Source organism: Dasypus novemcinctus, chromosome 20 (assembly GCF_030445035.2).
Source record: "Dasypus novemcinctus isolate mDasNov1 chromosome 20, mDasNov1.1.hap2, whole genome shotgun sequence".
Classification (NCBI taxonomy): Eukaryota; Metazoa; Chordata; class Mammalia; order Cingulata; family Dasypodidae; genus Dasypus; species Dasypus novemcinctus.
Window position 1 is genome coordinate 25,710,935 of NC_080692.1, and position 21,600 is coordinate 25,732,534.

General features: G+C 40.4%; 1 protein-coding gene across 1 annotated transcript in view; it reads right to left on the reverse strand.

Moving 5' to 3' along the window:
• The window catches only part of LOC101423803 (uncharacterized), a 446,281-nt gene that overhangs the window by 411,796 nt on the left and 12,885 nt on the right, over positions 1-21,600 (reverse strand). The window contains 1 exon segment of the mRNA XM_071210051.1: positions 21,263-21,577. Within this exon segment, the coding sequence (XP_071066152.1) occupies positions 21,263-21,577 (315 nt within the window).

Below are 21,600 nucleotides of genomic sequence, written 5' to 3' on the forward strand. Positions count from 1 at the left end.
CATGATGTTGTATTAAGAATGAGCTGAAGCCTGAGATATTCAAATTACATGTATATGATAATGCTGATCTATAACTGTATTGCATGGAAATTGTTCAAAATTAAATATTCTGAACAAAATGCTTTTTGCTTTCTTGATAATTTAGCAAGTTTCATTGCTCTTAGTGGATTTGTCCCCAAATGCTGTTTCTCCCAGAGGAAATACCGAGTGAGTGAACTGATCTGTTTTCTCACTTCCCCCACAGGATACTCAAGGCATTACCTTGCCCAGAAACATACAGATTCTAGTTCACTCTTACTTATACAAGGGACTCTGAACTTGGTCCACACTGGGTCTTCATTCCTAACAAGATGATCTAATGGAGAAATAATCCTGAAAATTCATGTTTGTTCTTCACTGAGATGACAGTTCATCTCTTCTTAATTCCTAGGCAACAGATTTGAGTGTGAGTTTCAAAGTTGAGATTGTTGGCATTGTAGGGGTGTTCATTGTTTCCTTATCCTGCCCAAACTTTCTTGGACCAACTGAAAATCTAATCCTATATAACGACCTCAACCTTTCTTATCCTACTCCCACGTTTGCTAATTATTATTCAAGCCCTTACAGAACACTCCTCATTCTTTTCTCATATCCATTTGGTCATCAAATCCTGTTAAATTCACTCTTTCTTCTTTATTACTTCTTATTCTTTGTTTTGGGCATTGTCACTTATTTCTGTCCAATTATAAAAGCGTTCTATGTGAATTATGTCAACTTATATCTCTCCTTACTGCAAGCTAATGGAGGCAGACTGGCAATCATCCAAGGAGGACAAGAAGGCAAGAAGATGAAATCTACATAGAGCAAATCCAGAAGGAATATAGACAGAAATATAGGAACTTCTGGTTTCTTGGATATTACAGATGTGATTAGAGGAGTCTGATAGGATTGAAATATCAGAGGAAGAATTTCAGACCAGTGAGCTTCCTATCTGCTATAAAATTCTCATTAAGTATGAAAATATGTTTCACTTATAATAACAGCAATGCAAATTAAAACTGCGCTAAGATACTATTTCTCCTCTGTCAGATAGGAAAAAATTCAAAAGTTTTTTAAAGCCTATCAGCAACACTGGAGGAAAGAGGCACACTTCGTACATTGCTGGGTTGGTATATAGAAACAAATGAACAGAACTGAATGTCAAATGAATAACATAACCATAAAAAAAGAGAAAAAGAAAACAATTCTAGTAATTTTGAACTCAGTACTTGGACTATGGAGCTTTAATCTAAGACAAAAAGAACATCAGCACAATCTTGATCTTTTCTTAATATATTTGATGTTGACAATGCTGTGGGTATAGCAATTCTGAAAGTAGCTTGTGACTTGTAGGAATGAGCAAATGTGTAAATATATCAAAATTTCTGGGAGTTGGGATTATCATTATTGGAAAAGGAAACTTCAAATATGGAAGAAGGAAATGAAAGAAAAACTATGTGGTATTAGATTGGAATTAGAAGAGTCTGTATAAACAATTGATTCGAAACAATCTATATCATACTCTGTCTGCTGAAAGGGCATTAAAACAATCTCATACCAAGAGCAAAGAGTTCATCCAGGACCTTGACCTTCATTTTTAAATACCAGGCTCCATTTAGAGGAACTGGGCTCCTCAGTATAAGGTGATATTGGAAACTATTTTGTTTGAAAGTAAAGATGTACACAAAATGATGGGTGGGGCATCCAACATCCATTTTTTTTTTAATAAAAAATTTATTGTTATACATATCTATATATCAGTATAAGTTTATATATCTCACAAGATCTTAGTGATATTTGCAAAACTATATTCAGATTTTTAAAATCCACTAAAATTAGGAAATTAATAAAAATTAAATCCTTCAATACTATTGAGATATATATTCAAGTTCTTTTTTTTTTTTTCCAACTCTAATCCATATTTTATTCATCTATCCTGAGGGCCCTGGGATGGCAATGTTCATTCCACCTCTAAATCAAGAGGGGGCACAGCATCCAGTCTGATGATGATCCCACTGATCAGCTAGAATTATTTTATTTTCTTCTGGCTTATCTTTTCAGCTCTTCTTCATGACTCTGATCTGATTGCATTTCCCAAAGTTATCATGATTATGACCTTATTATTTCTATTGCTTGGCAAGTTTTTTTTGTTTTTCTCAGTCCTGATTCACAAATGCTCTGTTTGTGTAGCAATTTAATGTTTGTCATAGATATCCACAGACTGTATGTTTACTTTGATAATCTTTCCACACTTGGTCATTAGGGTGCGTTGGAATCCCCCCTCCTTCATTTATACTGGGAGTGCAAGATTGGTGCTGTTGCAACAGAGGAAATACAGTCACTGCAGGCATTTCTTGTATTTTGTATAATTTTTCTGGTTTTATCTTCACTGCTTACAAATAAACATCAAATTAGTTGCTCTACTCTTATTACAGGTGAGATGGCTAGGTAATAAAGTGTAATATTAATCTTCTCTGTTGTTTACATCCAGACATGTACATAAACTTTTTTTACTTCTTTTTTTTCTTCTACCGTATACTGATTCCATAGTGTTGAATAGAATTTGCAATCTATTTACATAATCTTTCTTATTCTTAATGGATCTGAGCTTTTCTTCTTAACTCTTGGGCACCCACAAATAATCATTCTGTGTATAGTCAATAAGAAGGCAAAACCTATCTTTCATTTAGCAATCCCACAGATCGTTTTAGTCTTTCTCCCTTTCTACCCTGGCTCTCTAACATAATTTTCATACCTTCTTTTTTTTCCTGTGGTACCACTGGGGATTGAACTGAGACCTCATATGTGGGAAGCTGGTGCTTAACCAGTGAGCCACATCGGCTCTCCTGAGAGTTGGTTTTTCATTTGTCTGCTTGTTGTTGCTTTCCTTTTAGGAGGCACTGGGGACTGAAGCCAGGACCTCCCATGTGGGAAGCAGGTGCTCAACTGCTTGAGCTACATCTGCTCCCCTTTTCATAGCCTCTTGTGAATGTTGCTAGGTATTTATTTCCGTGTGATTCTATTTTTGATTGACATCTTGCCAGGAGTGGAAAGTATGGTGTAAGAGTTTTATCCAGCAGATCTTCACTTTATTTTCTTTGCTCTAGGTTGGATATTATTTTGGATTTGTAATTTCTTGGACTTATATACTAATAGGGAAAATGAGTGTGATTGTCTCTATACTCATAAATTATCCCAGATTAATCTATATGATTCTGGCTGGTGCACAGAGCTGGCTGGGATCAATGGATTGGTATAGACTTATATGGTGGGGGGGATGACTGATGGTCATAGCCTCATACAGAGGGTGATGCAAAACAATTCTCTGAAACACTCTTTAGAGCAGGGTGATCTTAATATTTTTCAGGATTTCTATCAATTAGGTTCTTTTTGCCATATTTATGCTGCTATTCTGCATCTGATTCTGTTTTTCTTTTTACCAATTTTTAAAAAAGATTTTAAAAATTTATTTATCTCCCCTTCCCTCCATTGTCTGCTCTCTGTGTCCTTTCTCTGTGTATTCTTTTGTGTCCACTGCATTTTCAGGTGGCACTGGGAAACCGCATCTTTTCTGTTGCATCATCTTGCTGCATCAGCTCTCTGTATGTGCAGCACCACTCCTGAGCAGACTGTACTTTTTTCATGTGGGGTGGCTCTCCTTGCAGGGCACACTCCTTGGGTGTGGGGCTCCCCTATGCAGGGGCACCCCTGCATGGCACGGCACTCCTTGCATGCGGCAGCACTGTTCATGAGTCAGTTCACCACACAGGTCAGGAGGCCCTGGGTATCGAACCCTTGACCCTCTATATGGTAGACAGACGCTCTATCAGTTGAGCCACATCTGCTTTCCCTGATTCTGTTTTGATAAATAGGTCTTATGTCCCTTTCAGCTTTATGGCTTCCTAATTGGAATGCAGTCTTCTCTGACCTGGACAATTTATTCTATGTAGTATAGTTAGGACAATTGCTAAGGCATTAAAATTCAGATTTGGTACAGAAAGTTATCCTTTGAAGAGAACTAGGTAAACTTCTCTGTCTGGATACACAAAAATACGATGTGTAAAAAGACTGGGACTATCAATTAAGGAATTTATTTCAATAGTTATTTGATGGTCTAGTGAAACTAGAGATTCACTCTAATTTGTGGAGCTTTAGCTGGAGTGTATATTGTTTCTGTCTACCTCTTGTATTTGAAATGTGTGGTACTCAAGGACAGAATCAAGTAGAGGGTGGAATATTTTGGAATATTCAACTGTGCATTTCATAAATTTGCTTTCTAAGAGAAAGTGCTTAGTTAAGGACCTGATTTTAGAGTTTCATGCTCTTAAAGAAAAGCATATGGTTCTCTGTACCTAAAGGAAGACAAGAATGTAACCTGTAGAAAAGTGTTAACACTGAATTTTCAGTTGAGATTTCACCTGGGGAAAGGCATGTGTTTGAAAACTAAATATTCCAAGATTAACAGGAGTGAATGTACTTTGATTTGTAAGAGAAGAGCATTGATCTGGGAAACTCAGAGTATTTATTAGGAATAATTTCCTTTCATTATAGATACACATAAAAACTTTGCAGAATTGAAAATGACAAGATTTTCATTTATTTTGTAAAGATAACAGTAGATTCTCTGCAGACTTGTTTGCCCCAAAAATGGTACTACATGGTGCTAAGTTCAACATCATCATACCCACGATCTTCCACTTGCCCCAGGACCAATGAAGAACCTCTGCCTTCCACCCTAGGTTTGAAAGTTTCTCTAGGAGACTGCAGAGAGGCATCTGAAACAGCAAGGAGAATACTGATGACAGTGGTGTAAAAAGACAGAATAGGCTCCCCTGGGGGAGGGAAGACCAGTACAGAGCAGCCACAAACAAATTTGTGGGACTCTGTGTTTGTCTATAACACTAGAACTACTATATCCTGTCAACTGCTCTATGTAAAGCCTTGCTTTCTTAAGGAAGTCTGATTTCTTAAGGAATGGGACCACCTCCTTAGATCCCTCAGTGCCTCAATAACAGACCAAACCTGACCTAATTGTTTATGAGAACAATCGTGGGTCCTCTGTCAGATGCCAAAGGGGGCTGTTCAATCAAATCCTACTGTTGCCTTCCCAGGGAACACATACATCTAGGCCTGATTACTGGGAATGAGGGTCTCCATCTGTCAAGTGAAACACTGAGAGAAAATTATCTCTTGGTTTCCTTCTACACCTGTGATTTTATGACACTTTAATCAAGGCCATTTCACATCCTGCACCAATAGTGGGCAAAGTTAACTTTAAATGTTTGTTTATGTGGTTTCCAAAAAGCAACAAAATAACTCATAAATCGATTAACCTTGTCATTAAATAACCTTTCCAGGTCATCTTTCACAACCTGAAAGAACCTCCAAATTGATTGTCAGAACACATGTCTCAGTTTGGGGTGTGAAAATGTGAACAAAAGTTCTGCATGTCCATATCCAGGGGATGATGGGGATAGAAACAATGGATACAATATATTCCTCCTCTCAGAGGAGATGAAATAGCTGCACTATATCAGGGATAAGGAAAAGCTGATCTCATCTAGATAGCCAAAGCTACCAAAATTCTGGTAGTTCAGAAAAAAAACAACTCTTGATGGGGCCAAATTCATCTTCCTTACAACAAAGTAGTAAGACTACTGGAGACAGCGGTCCACGCACCTGTCTGGGAATACCTGGCGTCATCTCCCCCCTCTGAGAAAGAATAATTCCCATTCATGCCAAGGGCAGGAGAAATTTCAGGAACAGGTAATTCTTCAACATCATCATAACCATTTCCTGTGGTATCAACATGTTGTCCTGGAGGCTCTGAAAGCAGACAAGGACTTAGGTGGAATAGCAAATTATGGGTTTGAGTAGATGACACCCCAAACCCTTTTTAATATAGGTCCTATATTCCAAGGCTGTCCCAAGGCACATACCTGATCACAATATTCCCATTATACATTCAAATCCTTAAAGTATTTCAATATTTCAAGGTCAACAATACTTTTCTAAAATGGCCTCAATCCACATAAAGCTTAAACAAAAGCTATTGTGCCATGAGTTTCAGCTACTATTTTCAAGTATATGGTAACAGAGTCTGAACAGATATGAGTACATATCTGTGACTAAGTGGTGTGATTCTATTCCAAGAGAACCCAAGTATTCGCTTATTTTCTGAGGTTGTGAGGGACATGGAGTTGCTGGGGAGAAGAAGGCCTTGGCATAACCCAGAGACAGGAGATCCCACCAATGTAATCACAGGAGACCTTCCAGTTGACCTCAGGATCCACAGAGCCGTTCTGTACTTGCCCCCACCTATGGGCTGTCCAATTCTACTACTGAGAAAGATGGAAAGTGAGCATTCTCCTCTTAGTTCCCTTGTAAATTACAGCTTTTTGTAGTTAATAAGTACAGGCACCATGCACTCTATGTATTCCAGAGCTACACCAAAGTCAATTTTTCTATTTCATTATACACATAAACCACAAAATGGTCCAAATAGCACATTATTTCAAAACCACTTTCCCCAGTGTTCTTTATCATGATGGAATTTTTGAGATTTTCAGTTTCATATGTTATTTAAAAAATATGGTATTTGAATCTGTAACAGTTCATTAGACATAAATCTGTGACTGAGTAGAAGTATCGGTGAAACAGAGAACTGAGTCTAATCTTTCCCTTTTTGAGGTCACAGTGTAAGCAGATAGAGGAAAGAATGATTGCCAAGTGCAGAGAAGAGATCCTTCCCATCCCAGTCACAGACGGACATCTCTCTAGATGAATGTCCTCCTCATCACCACCATGCACAGGAAGATGCACTCCTACTACCTGGGGTAGATTTGGGGTTTCCATCCTCCTCATTGTCCCCTGTGTAATATGGCAGCTTCGTCCCTAAGTCACCAGACAGGTTTCCTGGTAGGGAGAAAAACATCACAGACAAGCAGCAAAAGCTCCCCTATAGTATGAAGGCCAATGTCAAGGTTTAGAAGAAATCTTGATGCTCCAGGCATGTAGAGAGAGGGTTGGGAGTAGGCTCACCATGCAAGTTTGGGTTATTGGCGGTCTGTGCTTGCAGAAGATACCCAAACTCACAGTGATCTGCAAACAGAAGGGAGGGCATGGGACACACACCTGGGCTGCTCAGAAGATCCTCCTTCTCTGGTTTTACGAGGTAATCTATCTCTTGGTACAAAGCCTCATCAAGATGATCTTCATAATCAAGCAGGGCTGAGAAAGAAGCACCAGTTCAGAGTCCCACCCAGAGACAATCCTCTTAGCAATAAACCAAACATTTAGAGCTCCCCAATGTTCACCTCTGGAGAAACACCTATGGGCTTCCAGGGCTCCTTTCTATAGCATTGTGCTCTCTAGATCCAGACCTAGGTTTCTTGACCCTGTCTTGAACTTAAAGCTACACTCAATCTCCTCAGACACTGTTCATATGGTGTGGTGACTTGGAGCCATGTACCCTAGAAAAACATGTTTTTAAACTTAACCCATTCTTCTGGGTATGAACCCATTGTAAACAGGTTGTTTTGCTGGGATCACTTTAGTTACAGTGTGACTCAAATGAATCATGATGGGTCTTAACTTATTACTGAAGTCCTTTATAAGCAGAATGAAGTTCAGACACATGGAGAGAAAGCTGGAGGGAGCAGCCAGGAAACTAAATGTCAATGGAACATGGAAGAGAAAGGAGAAGCCTGGAGAGGCTGCCATGCACAGTGCCAAGTGACAGAGAAGCCAAGGAACAAAGATTTCTGGCAGCCAGTCCAGAAGGCCACAGTCTTTTGGGAGATAGCATCACCTTGATGATGCCTGATTTTAGAATTCCCCTAACCTCAAAATCTTGAGCCCATAAATTCCTGTTGTTTAAAGCACTTATTTTATTTGGCAGCCAGGAAATTAAAACACATGGGAAGCCATACTTTCTAAGAGCTTCCACAGTCAACCCTGGATGAAAGACTTGAGGTTCTCAAATCCTGGCATCTATTGAAGAGAAAGGGGAGACATTCCAGCTAGTGGGAGTGAAGAGTTAATGTGTGCACTTTTCAGCTTGTCACACCTGTCCCCATGTCCTGCCGAAACTCTTTCCGTGTTCCCCCATGCGCTGTTCCCAGGGCTCACCTCTGCGCTCTGCTCTCCATCTGTGCAGCTGAGTCACCAGGATGATGAGGACCAGGAAAAGCAGGGCCCCTAGGATGAGGCACAGGATCCCAGGCAGGGAGTAGATGCCAGGAATGGGAGCTGAGCCTGGAGGATTGGGCCCTGCAGAGACCAAAAGGGCAGGAGGCTTTAGGGCCCAGGAGAATCCCTTCTCCTGCCACCTCCTGAGTCCTCAGGGCCATGAAGTACCCAGTTCAGATACAGTGAGTCTGCAGGAGCCCCAAGAAGTGTCCGCCCCAGGTCCTGGCCAGATGAGTCAGCTGACTGCTGGGTCTGGTTCTAGGGATGTCTGTAAAGGGAAGGCTAGTGAACCTCAGACTTCACGGCGACCACAGCTTAATGGGTGGTGAACGCCATGGTCATCAGGCCTTTCCTCTAATGATACCATTAAATGTGCTAGAGGGTAGGCCTTGGAAATCTGGGTGTCTCTACCACAGGGCTCAGGGCAGAAGAGTCACTCACCTCTAGCGCTGGGGGGCAACGTGGTCCTCTTCCCTGCAGAGAAGAGAAGGCAGTGTGATCCCTGGACTGGATGGGCCTGGGAAAGCGCTAGGGTCTAGGGACCACCGCTGCATGTTCTAGTGTCGCCAGAGTCAGAGAAGACCCCACCTATCTGGGAACCAGAGACCTGCAGTAGGGCGGCCCAGGAGGGCTTCTGGGTGCACACTCACCCCTTCCTCCTCTAGCCAAGGGCCGGCCCCCACTCACCAGCGCACCTCACTCCAGCGTCCTCTTCGTGCTTGCAGTCGCCCTGCCCCCAGGGCGCAGCAGCGCAGCCCCACAGGGAAGCCTCATTGCCCCCGCACCGCACATCATCCAGCCAGATGCTCCCGTTGCCCGGGCCAAACGCAGCCTCCCGCAGGGCCTCCAGGGCGCGGCCACAGCCCAGCTGCTGACACACCACCTCGGCCTCCGCCAGGCTCCAGGAGTCGTCGCACACCGTGCCCCAGGAGCCGTCGTGCCAAACCTCCACTCGGCCTGAGCACGCGGAGTCTCCTCCCCTGAGCCTGAGCTTCTCTTTGTCTAAAAGGCAGCAGCACCTCTGGTGAGTGCCCCCCGGAGGGCGGGAGGAGGGGAGAGAGGAAAAGGGCAGAGAGGGGGGAGAGGAAAGAGGGAGGAGGGGAATAAGGGGCCTGAGGGCCAACAGGGGAGGTGGGAGGGGTCGACGTACCTGTGCAGGGGGCATCGGTGGGACAGCTCTTGGGTCTTGCTCCTGCAGAAACAGACAATGGGTAAGAGCTGGATCTCCGCAGCTGGGCTTGGTCAAGTGGTCAGCAAGTATGACTGTCAGCACAATCTCTTAAGGGCCCATGGAGCACAAAGGGCAAGAAGAAATCATGTGCATAGAGAAACATCACTTTAAAAATTGCCTAAGACTTAAATTGGTATTTTGTATATTTTTTCTTGAGCTGTGACTTCATTAGGTTATATATATAAAATATAAATGTTCCCCTTCCTTCTAAGGAAAGCACAGACAGAATTTTGGGCTATACCCTTGTGGCTTCATTGCCAAAGTGGGATTCAGGTGCTTTTATTCTTTTAAGAAATTGGTGAGGTACACAAACATGAAGAATTCCTTAACTCTCAGTGGTCCTCTACTTGACTGACTGAAACCTCAAAATGAGGTTTGCGGCTCATTAAAGGAGAGTGGGTACACCTCAGACACCGTTGATCTTTGTGTTCCATAGTGATACACACCTGTGTCCCGTCCCATGAAGTAAATACCTAGGTTGGCAAGGTCTTGGATGAATAGGTGCTCCTGGAGCCTCTAGGAAGCCAGAACTTAAGTTATGGGGCTTTGAAAGAAGAGACAAGATCCCTGTGGTATCATGGGTGTTGAGGGAGGGCAGCTGCTAGTGGGGCCTACAGGGGCCAGTGTCTACCTAGATGGACTGATCGTGATCTCACTAGCACCCCCAACTCTCCTAGAGCTGTAGTCCTAGAATCCCACCATTGTAAATCAATTACCCTATCTTTGTCAATAGTCTCTCATTTTACTCTAATTTCATTTTCATAAAAATTATAACCATTTGAAATTTTTAGAAAAGATTTATTTTATTTAATTTTCTCCCCTTACTCCCTCAGCCCCGGTTTTCTGCTCTCTGTGTCCATTCACTCTATGTTTTTCTGTGTCCATTTCCATTCTTCTCATTAGCACCTGGAAACTGTGTCACTTTTTGTTGCATCATCTTGCTGTGTCAGCTCTCTGTGTGTACGGTGCCACTCCTGGGCAGGCTGGACTTTTTTGTGTCGGGTGGCTCTCCTTGTGGGGTGCACTCCTTGTGTGTGGGGTACCCCTACATGGAGGATACCCCTGTGTGGCATGGCACTCCTTGCGTGCATCAGCACTGCGCATGGGCCAGCTCCACATGGGTCAGGAGGCCCTGGGTGTAGAACACTGGACCCTTCATATGGGAGGTGGATCCTGTATCAGTTGAGCCAGAACCACTTCCCCCATTTGAAATTAATTACTGTAATTTATTTCTTGATTTTGATTGGTTTGAATCAAGAAACTCAGGGGATCAGTAAGAGAGTGATATATAAACAAGGATACTTAGAAATTGAGTTGAGGAGGTGGGGCAAGATGGAATTTGAGTAACTACACTGTCATCATCTCTCTTACAAAGGACAAGCTCTATGGTGATGGAGTCCTGCTGGAGCAGGCTGTTACAGGACCCTGCAGGGCAGGAGGTGTCTGGACATCGATCTGGCGAGACTGCAGCAGAACTGGTGTTTGCTCAAGGTAGGACTGTGGCTTTCTAACACTGAACTTGGAAACCATGGGAAGGTAATCCCTTCCCCCTAAGGCTAAGAGCTACAGTGTTCACTGAGAACTGCTGGTCGTGGGGCAGTTTCCAAGCCCTATGTTCCCCAAATGTGTGAACCCCAAGCCAGTGTCCCCTGAGCCCCTGCAGCCCATGTTTCACAGACCTACATACCCCAAGTCCACATTCTCCTGGGCCTCTGTTTCCCAAGCCCAGCACTCTCAGATATCCAGCATTGTCCTACCCATCTGGTTCTGTAGTAACTCCGCGAGTGGGAGAGTTTAGGTGGGAGGTGCAGAGGGGCCAAGAAGTGCAGGTACAATTTTCTGGTCCCCCCCTTTTTCTGAGTTTGGAGGAGCATATCAACTGACTTGGGGAGAGCCTAGGAAGAGAGGAGAGGTGAATCTGGTGAGAAGGCCAATTTACCTCAACGCCCTGGAATAGGAAACTTGGTCTGGGGGAAGGTCAAGTCAGAAAATTAATGAGCCCCCTTGTAGCACACCTAAGGAAGAGGGACGGTAGGACGTGCTTTACAGGCTTCCAAGAGCATATTTAAAGTTCCTGGCAAGGAGCGGGTACTCTCAAGAAATTAAGAGTCATTATTTTCTCAGATGAGTTGGTTCACCAGGGACCCATTTGAATTTCCTACAGGAGCCCTCATACAGCCTTCCTGCTGCCTTGGGAGAGAAAGAAGTGAGGAAGGGAGAAATGGGGAAGGTCAGATTCCTAAGCAGTTTATTCAATTGCAAAGAGAATTCTTTGCCTGAGGCCTTGTTTGGTCTTTTTTGTTTGTCTGTTTTCTTGTTTTTTCTTCCTCTTTATCCTCCCCACTGCCCATTTTTTTCTTTTTCTTTTTTCTCCCCTCTCTCTGTTTTTTTTCTTTCTCTTTCTTTCTCCTTTTCCCTCCTTTTTTCTTTTTCTATATTAGTGCTGCAGGCAACATTTCTTATTTGTTGTACATCCTCATCCTCAATTTTCTCTTTTCTGTGTGTACTGATTTTGGCTACCAATGCTATCCTATTTCCTTTACATCATTCTCACCTCCATCATTTACTGTTTTTCTTACATTCCACCTCTCTCTGTTTAGCCCCCAATATTTCTGACTTTTAATCTCTAATGCCTCTAATCTGTTTTCTATCATTTATTCACTCTTTATATTAATGTCCTCTCTTTTCTTTTTCCTTCTCTCCTGACCACACAGACCTTTTAATTATAGTATATTCCTTCCTGTATTCAGTTTACTATCTCATTATAGGTACTCCAGTTTTTTATGGTTATAACTATACACAGCTTCCATGAGTTCTATATCCATTCTCCTAGATCTCACATGGTTCTTCTGCCAACATTCACTATCAATACTACTATTATATTTTTATTTTCTTACCCCTTTTGCTTTCTCTGGTCTTAATATTTTCATTCAAGGGAAATTAGCCAACAACAGGGAAATAGAATAAGAAGAAAAAAGACTTAACATGCACACAAAAACAACTAATTAAACCCCAAGACTAGATGAAGAAGATAATCAACAGAATAAACCCAACAAGATAAAATGAAGACCAGACAACAACAAAAAACTACAGACCATACCAATAATCAGAAAAACATGGCTCAATCCAAAAAATAAACTAAAAACCAGAAAGAGTAGTGGAATATTGGACAAGTAATTAAAGCTCTCAAAACCTGTATCCCGGACCAATTCAATGAACTGAAGGAAAGGATTAAGCATATTAAGAAAATGCTTCGAGAGCATACAGAAGAAATTGTGATCATGCACAAAAAGATCACGGATATGATGGGGATCAGTAGCACAATCCAAGAAATAAAAAATACCCTCTCAGCAAAAAAGAGCAGATTTGAAGAAGCAGAGGAATGAATTAGTGATGTGGGAGACAGTATATCTGAAATCAAACAGATAGTAGAATTAACTGATAAAAAGATAGAAAAAACCCAGGAGGAACTTAAAGACCTGAACGATAATGCAAAATGCACAAACATATGCATTATAAGCATCCCAGAAGGAGAAGAGAAGGGAAAGGTGACAGAAGGGGTGTTGGAAGAAATAATGGCTGAAAACTTCCCAAACTTATTGAGGGAGATGTGTGTACATGTCTAGGAAGCCCAACAGGCCAACCCTAAGACATATATTTGTCAAATTATCCAATGCACAAGACAAAGAGAAAATACTAAAAGCAGCAAGAGAAAAGAGAACCATCACATACAAGGGAGGCTCCATAAGATTAAGTGCTGATCTCTCATCTGAAACCATGGAGGCAAGAAGGCAGTGGTATGACATAGTCAAGGAACTAAAAGAAAAGAATTTCCAACCAAGAATACTCTACCCAGCTAAGTTAGCATTCAAAAATGATGGGGAGTTCAAAATATTTACAGATAAACAGACTAAGAAAGTATGCCAACAAGAAACCTGTCTTTCAAGAAATACTAAAGGGAGTTATGCAGGAGGAAAGCAAAAAACAAGAGAGACAGAGCTGGAGGAGAGTGTAAGAGCAACTAAAAAGACAAAAACAGAAAAAGAAAATCAAACAAAATATGAAAAACAAAAATCCAAAGAAAATATGGTTAATGTAATAATTCCTTGAAAGTAGTAACACTGAATATCAATGGATTAAACTCACCTGTCAAGAGACTCAGACTGGAAGATTGGATAAGGAAATATGACCCATCTGTATGCTGTCTACAAGAAACACATCTTAGATCCAGGGATTCAAGGAGGTTGAAAGTAAATGGCTGGAAAACAATCTTACAGGCAAACAATAATCAAAAAGGGCAGGTGTGGCTATATTAATATCAGACAAAATAAACTTTAAATGCAAACTGTTGTGAGAGACAAAGGTGGACACTACATATTAGTGAAAGGGATAACCTTTCAAGAAGAAACAACAATCATAAACATTTATGCCCCAACAAGGGTGCCTCCAAACACATGAGGCAAACACTGGGGAAACTAAGTGAAGGAATGAATGCCTCTACAATTATAGTGGGGGACTTTAACACATCACTATCACCATTGGACAGAACATCTCAAAAGAGAATTAATAAAGAAACAAAGACTTTGAATAATATATTAGAGGAGCTGGACCTAATAGACATTTACAGAACATTACACCCAAATACAGCAGGATAGACATTTTTCTCAAGTGCACATGGATCATTTTCCAAAAAGACCACATGCTAAGACACAAAGGAAGTCTCAATGAATTCAGAAAGATTGAAATCATACAAAATAATTTCTCTGACCACAGTGGAGTGAAGCTGAAATCTGCAAGGGCCAGAAGCCCAGATCTGGCACCAAGATATGGAAGTTAAACAACACACTCTTAGCAAAACAGTTGGTCAAGGAGGAAATCTCAACAGAAATCAATAACTACCTTGAAACTAATGAAAATGATAACACAACATATCAAAGTTTATGGGATGCAGCAAAAGCTGTGATGAGAGGGAAATTCATAGCCATAAATTCACACATCAAAAAAGAAGAAAGAGCAAAAATTGAAGAACTAACTGCACACTTGGAGGAATTAGTAAATGAAACAACAAACTAAACCCAAAGGAAGAAGAAAGAAAGAACAAATACATAAATCAATAAACAAATCAATAAACAAATCGAAGAGCTGGTTCTTTGAGAAGATCAATAAAATTGACAAACCCCTAGCTAGACTAACAAAGAAAAAAAAAGTGAAGATGTAAATACACAAAATAAGGAATGAGAAGGTTGCTATCACCACTGACCCCACTGAAATAAAGACTATCATAAGAGGATACTTTAAGAAACTGTATTTCAATAAGAAAGACAATTTAAAGGAAATGGACAAATTCCTAGAAACACATAAGCAGCCTACATTGACAAAAGAAGAAATCGATGATCTCAACAAACCAATCACAAGTAAAGAGATAGAATCAGTCATTGAAAACCTCCCAACTAAGAAGAGCCCTGGGTGAGATGGCTTCACAGGTGAATTCTACCAAACATTCCAGAAAGAAAATAACAACAATTTTGCTTAAACTTTTCCAAAAATTTGAAATAGAAGGAACATTGCCTAATTCATTTTATGATGCCAACATTATCCTAATACAAAAGCCAAAAAAAGACACCACAAAAAAGGAAAATCACAGACCAATCTCTCTAATGAACTGAGACGCAAAAATCCTCAACAAAATACTTGTTAATCACATTCAACAACACATTAAACAAATTATACACCACGACCAAGTGGGCTTCATTCTTGGTTTGCAAGGATTGTTCAACATAAGAAAATCAATTAATGTAATACACCACATAAAAAGATTGAAGGAAAAAAAAATTACATGATCATATCTATAGATGCAGAGAAAGCATTTGACAAAATACAGCACCCTTTCTTGATAAAAACACTGCAAAAGATAGGAATAGAAGGAAACTTTCTGAACATAATAAAGGGCATATATGAAAAACCCACAGCTAACATGATTTACAATGGTCAAATTCTAAAATCTTTCCCTTTAAGATCAGGTATAAAACAAGGATGCCCACTGTCACCCATTCTATTTAATATTGTGTTAGAAGTATTTACTCAAGCACTGAGGCAAGACCCAGACATAAAAGGCATCCAAATAGGAAAGGAAGAAGTCAAAATTTCACTATTTGCAGATTACATGATCCTATACATAGACAACCCTGAGAAGTCTACAACAAAGCTTCTAAAATTTATAAATGAGTTCAGTAAAGTCAAAAGGTATAAGATCAATGCACAAAAATCAGAAGCATTTGTGTACACTGATGATGAGCAATCTGAGGAGAAAATCAAGAAACAAATACCATTTACAATAGTAAATAAATAAATCAAACACCTAGGAATAAATTTAACCAAAGATGTAAAAGACTTATACACAGTAAACTACACAAAAGTGTTGAAGGAAATCAAAGAAGACTTAAATACATGGAAGAATATTCCCTGTACATGGAGAAGAAGAGTAAATATTATTAAGATGTCTATTCTACCAAAACTGATCTACAGCTTCAATGCAATCCCAATAAAAATCAACACAGCATTTTTTTAATGAACTAGAAAAACTAACTATGAAATTTACTTGGAAAGGAAACAGGTCTCGAATAGCTAAAGGCATACTGAAAAAGAAAAACGGAACTGGAGGAATCACACTATCAGACTTCAAAACATACTACAAAGCTACAGTAGTGAAAATGGCATGGTGTTGGCACAAGGATAGACACACTGATCAACGGAACTGAATTGAGAGTTCTGATAAAGATCCTCTTATATACAGTCATCTGATATTCGGCAAGGCCACCAAGCCCACTGACCTGGGAGAGAATGGCCTCCTCAAGAAATGGTGTATAGAGAATTGGATATCTATGTGCAAAAGAAGGAAAGAGGATTACCATCTCACACCTTATACAAAAATCAACTCAAGATGGATCAAAGACCTAAATGTAATATCCAAGACCATAAATACCTTGGAAAACAATGTAGGGAAGCATCTATAGGACCTTGTAATAGGAAATGGCTTCGTGAACTTCACACCCAAAACACGAGCAGCAAAAGAACAAATAAATAAATGGACTTCCTCAAAATGAAAGCCTTCTGCACCTCAAAGGACTTTGTCATGAAAGTGAAAAGAGAGTCTACACAATGTGAGAAAATATTTGGTAACCATATATCTGATAGGAGACTTATATCCTGCATGTATAAAGAACTCCTATATCTTGAAAATAAAAAGACAACCCATTTAAAAAATGGGAAAAATGTTTGAACAGATGCTTCTCCAAAGAAGAAATACAAATGGCTAAAAAGCACATGAAAAAATGCTCAAAATCACTAGCTATTAGGGAAATGCAAATCAAAACAACAATGAGATACCATCTTACTCCCATAAGATTGGCAGCTATCAAAAAAACAGAGGACTACAATTGTTGGAGAGGATGTGTACGAATGGGAACACTCATCCACTGCTGGTGGGAATGCAGAAGGATCCAGTCATTCTGGAGGACTGTTTGGTGGTTTCTCAAAATTTAGCTATAGATTTGCCTTATGACCCAGCAATTCCATGCTGGGTATATACCCAGAAGATCTGAAAATAAGGACACAAACGGATCTATGTACACCAATGTTCATAGCAGTATTATTCACTATTGCCAAAAGTTGGAATCAACCCAAATGCCCATCAACAGATGAATGGATAAATAAAATGTGGTATATACATACAATGGAATACTACTCAGCTGTAAGAAGGAATACAGTACAAACACATGTGATAACATGGATGAATCTTGAGGACCTTATGTTGAGTGAAGCAACTCAGGCATTGAAGGACAAATACTACATGAACTCTCTGTTATTAAACAAGCAAACTGAACTGTCTCAGAGAGCTAAGGACTGGAAGGTAGCTGTACATCAAGATTGCTGTACATCAGCTGTAGCAAATATAACATGAACATGTAAGAGATCATTGCTGGGGAATGGGGAAAATGGTTTGATGTTGGATATCTGGGAGTCCCCTATATTGTGTATGTGAATTACTGTGATCTAAAATTTTTTGAAGACAAAATTAAAAATTAAGAAAAAAAAAGAAAGAAAAGATGTAGACACTGAAGAAGAAATGAAAGTGCCTTGCCACAGTACATACAGGGCAACATCTATTGCAGTGATGAAAGGCAAAACGTTAGAAACAAAGCTTTATAATGTTATTCATTTTATTCATACACCAATTTATTTTTACTTTATTTTAGTATCTCTAAATTACTGTGTATTCTATTTCTAAACTTTAAACCCATCACTGTATTTCAATTTCCTATTAATTGAATTTGGCAATATATTAGGATTCATTGTTGAGGAAATTTTGGACCACAGAGAGGTTCAACTATGGCAGGGGTGGAACTCTGGTGTGGGGTGTTATTGATGGGGGGCACATGGGTGGGGGGGGAGTTCTCCAGGGCATGTATATAGGGAACATAAATATGTTACAATATATGTTGGGTATTTTTATAGTAGTTACAGTTACAAACATCAACTGAGGGCGTGCTGAGTTCCCACCCATGGGAGCTCTGTCATATTCCCCAATGGAACAACAATAATCCCCCAGGTGCAATGGCAAAGATCAACAAGGAAAGATGGTCTAATAATGAGCCCTAGATAGTGATGACTATGCTTAGGAGTCTGTGTGCCTGAATTATGAACTAGGCCTAGAGTTGTAGGGTGCCTAAGAGTTACATCCTGAGAGCCTCTATGTTGCTTAAATGTGGCCATTCTAAGCCAAATTCAGTATATAAATGCATTACCTCCCCCACAACATGGTACATGACTCCTGGGGATGAGCCTCCCTGGTGCTGAGGGATTACTACCAATCACTAACTGGAGAAGCATCTAGAAAGGGATCTCGAATAAAAGGGTCAACTCAGACCAACATAATATTTCAGCATACATGTTGGATCGAGTGTTAAAAACTGCTCTTTGACCTTGAATAAAAGGGGGAAATGGTAACGACAAATGAGTTCATATGGCTAAGAGTCTTCCAAAAAGAGTCAGGAGGTCATCAGTGGGGTTGCGCTTATATACACCTCAGCAGGACCCCAGAAAAAGCCAAAGCAGATACAACCCTAGGTTCAGACTATGGAGATCCACAGGGTATACAGTCGTGGCAGATTGATTTGGAGCTCTGTGACATGTCAGAGAGCCCTACTTTGGAATTTGTGCTCCTGAGTGTGATGGAGCTCGACTTAGATGTGACATTTCTACATATGCCTTTTCTGTCACTTTTACTGAACCTGTGGTGGGCACTAGGGATGGTCCATACTCAGGAGACTTGAATCTCTGCCCATGTGCCAGCTGGGCCCTGAGCCTCAGGAGAGAGGCGACTCCTACTCTCTGGTTTGTTGGTTTTTAACCAGGTCAGCGAACAGGGAGGTGAAGATGGTCAACCACCATACGAGGGAATCAAGAGTGCCTACAATTGTAAGCAGAAGAATTGCATCCATCATCCATGTGGAATCTAAGCCCCCTCTTGATCTAGAGGTGGAGAGGACATCAACATCCCAGGGTCCACAGAATGGAAGAATAAAATGTGGACTAGAGTGGACTTACTGATATTGTACTATAAAACTATTGTGATGAGTAATAGAAGGAATTTTAGCATTGAGATGGAGAAAGTGGCCACAGTAGTTGCTGAGGGCAGGGAGAGGGTAGAAGAGATGTGATGTGAGGGCACTTTTGGGATTTTGAGTTGTCCTTAATGATATTGCAGGGTCAGATGCTGGCCTTTATATATCTTGCCATAACCCACTGAACGTATTGGGGGAGAGTGCAAACTATAGGGTAAACTGTTATTTTTGTAGCACAGCAGTGCCCCAAAATGTGTTCACTGAGTGTGATGAGTGTGCCACAATGATAAGGGAGGTTGTTGGTGTGGGATGAATGGGGTGGAGGGGGTGGGGGGTATACAAGAATCTCATAATTTTTAATGTAACTTTTTTTTTGGTGATGTATATATCTTTAAAAAATACAATTTACAGAAATGATGTGGTGGGCAGTGGGGAGTGGGTTATATGTGAACTTCTTATGTTTTTTTTATTATGTTTTTAAATGTAACATTCTTTGTGATCTATTAACTTTAATTAAAAATATTTAGCAGTAAAATATTAAATAAAAAAAGAAATTAATTTGAGAAATTGATTATGCATACAGATAATTACACAAAATGGTCAAAATAAGAGATAATGATACTGAAAAGACATTAAAATAAAAAAGATCAAAAGGAAATAAATTCATAGAAAAACCAAGAATGTGTGAAATAATAAGAAAATATCTTATTTCACAGAAAAATATAATTAGGATATATTCATTGTTAGAAAATATTAGAATTTATATGTTCTTTCTATATTATCCCTATATAAGCATGTATTTCATTTAGAATTCCATGTAGAAAATTTCTAAAATTTAATCTCCCAAACTCTGCACCAGAGGCAGCTTGCTTTTTTTGTAGAACAGTTCTTCTTATCACTAGTTCTAGCAAAACTAGAGGTTTCTGAAAACCTCTCAAGAAATTCTCATGAAGTTGGTTTCACAAAAGAAAAACAAAAAATAAATAGGATGTCAAAAAGAAGAGAACATAGCTGGCGATTGCCCAGGACTGAGCTCAAAGTCTGTGCAGTATTTCAAGGTTGAGCATAGAGAGAGGAACGAATAAAGGACAGCAATTATTGGGGCAGGAAAACACCCAGCAGAAGAGTAGACATCCAGTTTCTAGTACAACATGTAAAGAGTTTGGAGTCATCATTCTTATCCTGACAACAAGAAAAAAAGATGAACAAATTGAAAATCAATATCTCTTCTTAGAGCCACCTGAGAACTGAGTCTACAGGGGAAACCATCCTGAACAGTGGAAGGACAGGCAGATTCAAAGAATCACAGCTGACTGGGAGCAGTAGCCACTGCTGGAGCCTGGTAAAAACACATAAGGGTAAATGACTAATTGCTGGAGAATGAGCATTGACTAGCTTGAGAGAGAAAATCTTCTCAAGTTTTACCTCCAGGAGCACCATCAGGTTCTCAGGGTGAAAATTAGAGAAAAATCACTTCCTGCTCCGAGCAAGAATAAGGGAAAAGTAACCATTTTGGAATAAGCCCCATATGTTTCTTTCTCCTTAACAAGAACCTGCTCTCAAGGGAAAATGTTTTACCAGGGCCTTATTGACATGGGAGAAGGCAAATACCTACCCATAACTCCAGCCACCTCTAGCTTTCCTGTCATGCCTAGTGGGAGACTAAAAAAACTGCTAAAAAGCACTTGTGAAGTCGCAGCCCAGGAACACAGGCTTACTATAGGGCTGAGACCTAATCATAAGATTCCAGAACCTTCCACTCCTCTTGCAACTTGCTACCTCATCAATACATAGGGCTCCTGTATAATGACATGAGAGTACAGCTGAAGCAAGACTGAGATCCTATTGAAGAAGGAGTCTCTAGATAAACCAATACAAAACAGTAGAGACAAAAACAAGGACAGTGAAGAAAATTTTAGCTTCTGAAACCACAGCTACAGCAAACAGTAAATGCATCCTAACTCCCACCCAAATGGACATAAAGCTTCACACTACAGGTGTATTTACCTCAGTACTTTTGCCTGATATATCATATCTAGCTTTCAGCAAAAATTACAAGGCATGACAAGGGTCAAAATCAGTCTAAATAGACAAAGCAAACATTAGAACCAGACTCAATGTGGCAGAGATTTAGAGATAATCAGTCTGGGAATTAAAAATAACTGTAATTAATATGCACAAATTCCGACAAAAGAGTCACCTGCACAAATGACGTGAGCTGCTTCATTGGGAGAGCATGAGCTGGGGTCCCAGGCATCAGAAGCACAGTGCCAGAGCGTGGGGTCATTTTTCCGACACTGGATTCCATCCACCCAGTGGGGCTGAGAAGCCACTCTGATGCCAGCAGAAACATTGAGATTCCCGGTGTCCCCACAGCCCAGCTGCCTGCAGATCACAGCCAGCGTGGTGGGCTCCATTGGGCTCCTGCAGACACTGCCCCACGTCCCGTTGTAGAAGACCTCCAGCCACCCAGCGCAGTCGTGGTCCTCACTCACCAGCCTGAGAGACAGGAACTCTGCAAGGGAAGACAGAGGGTGA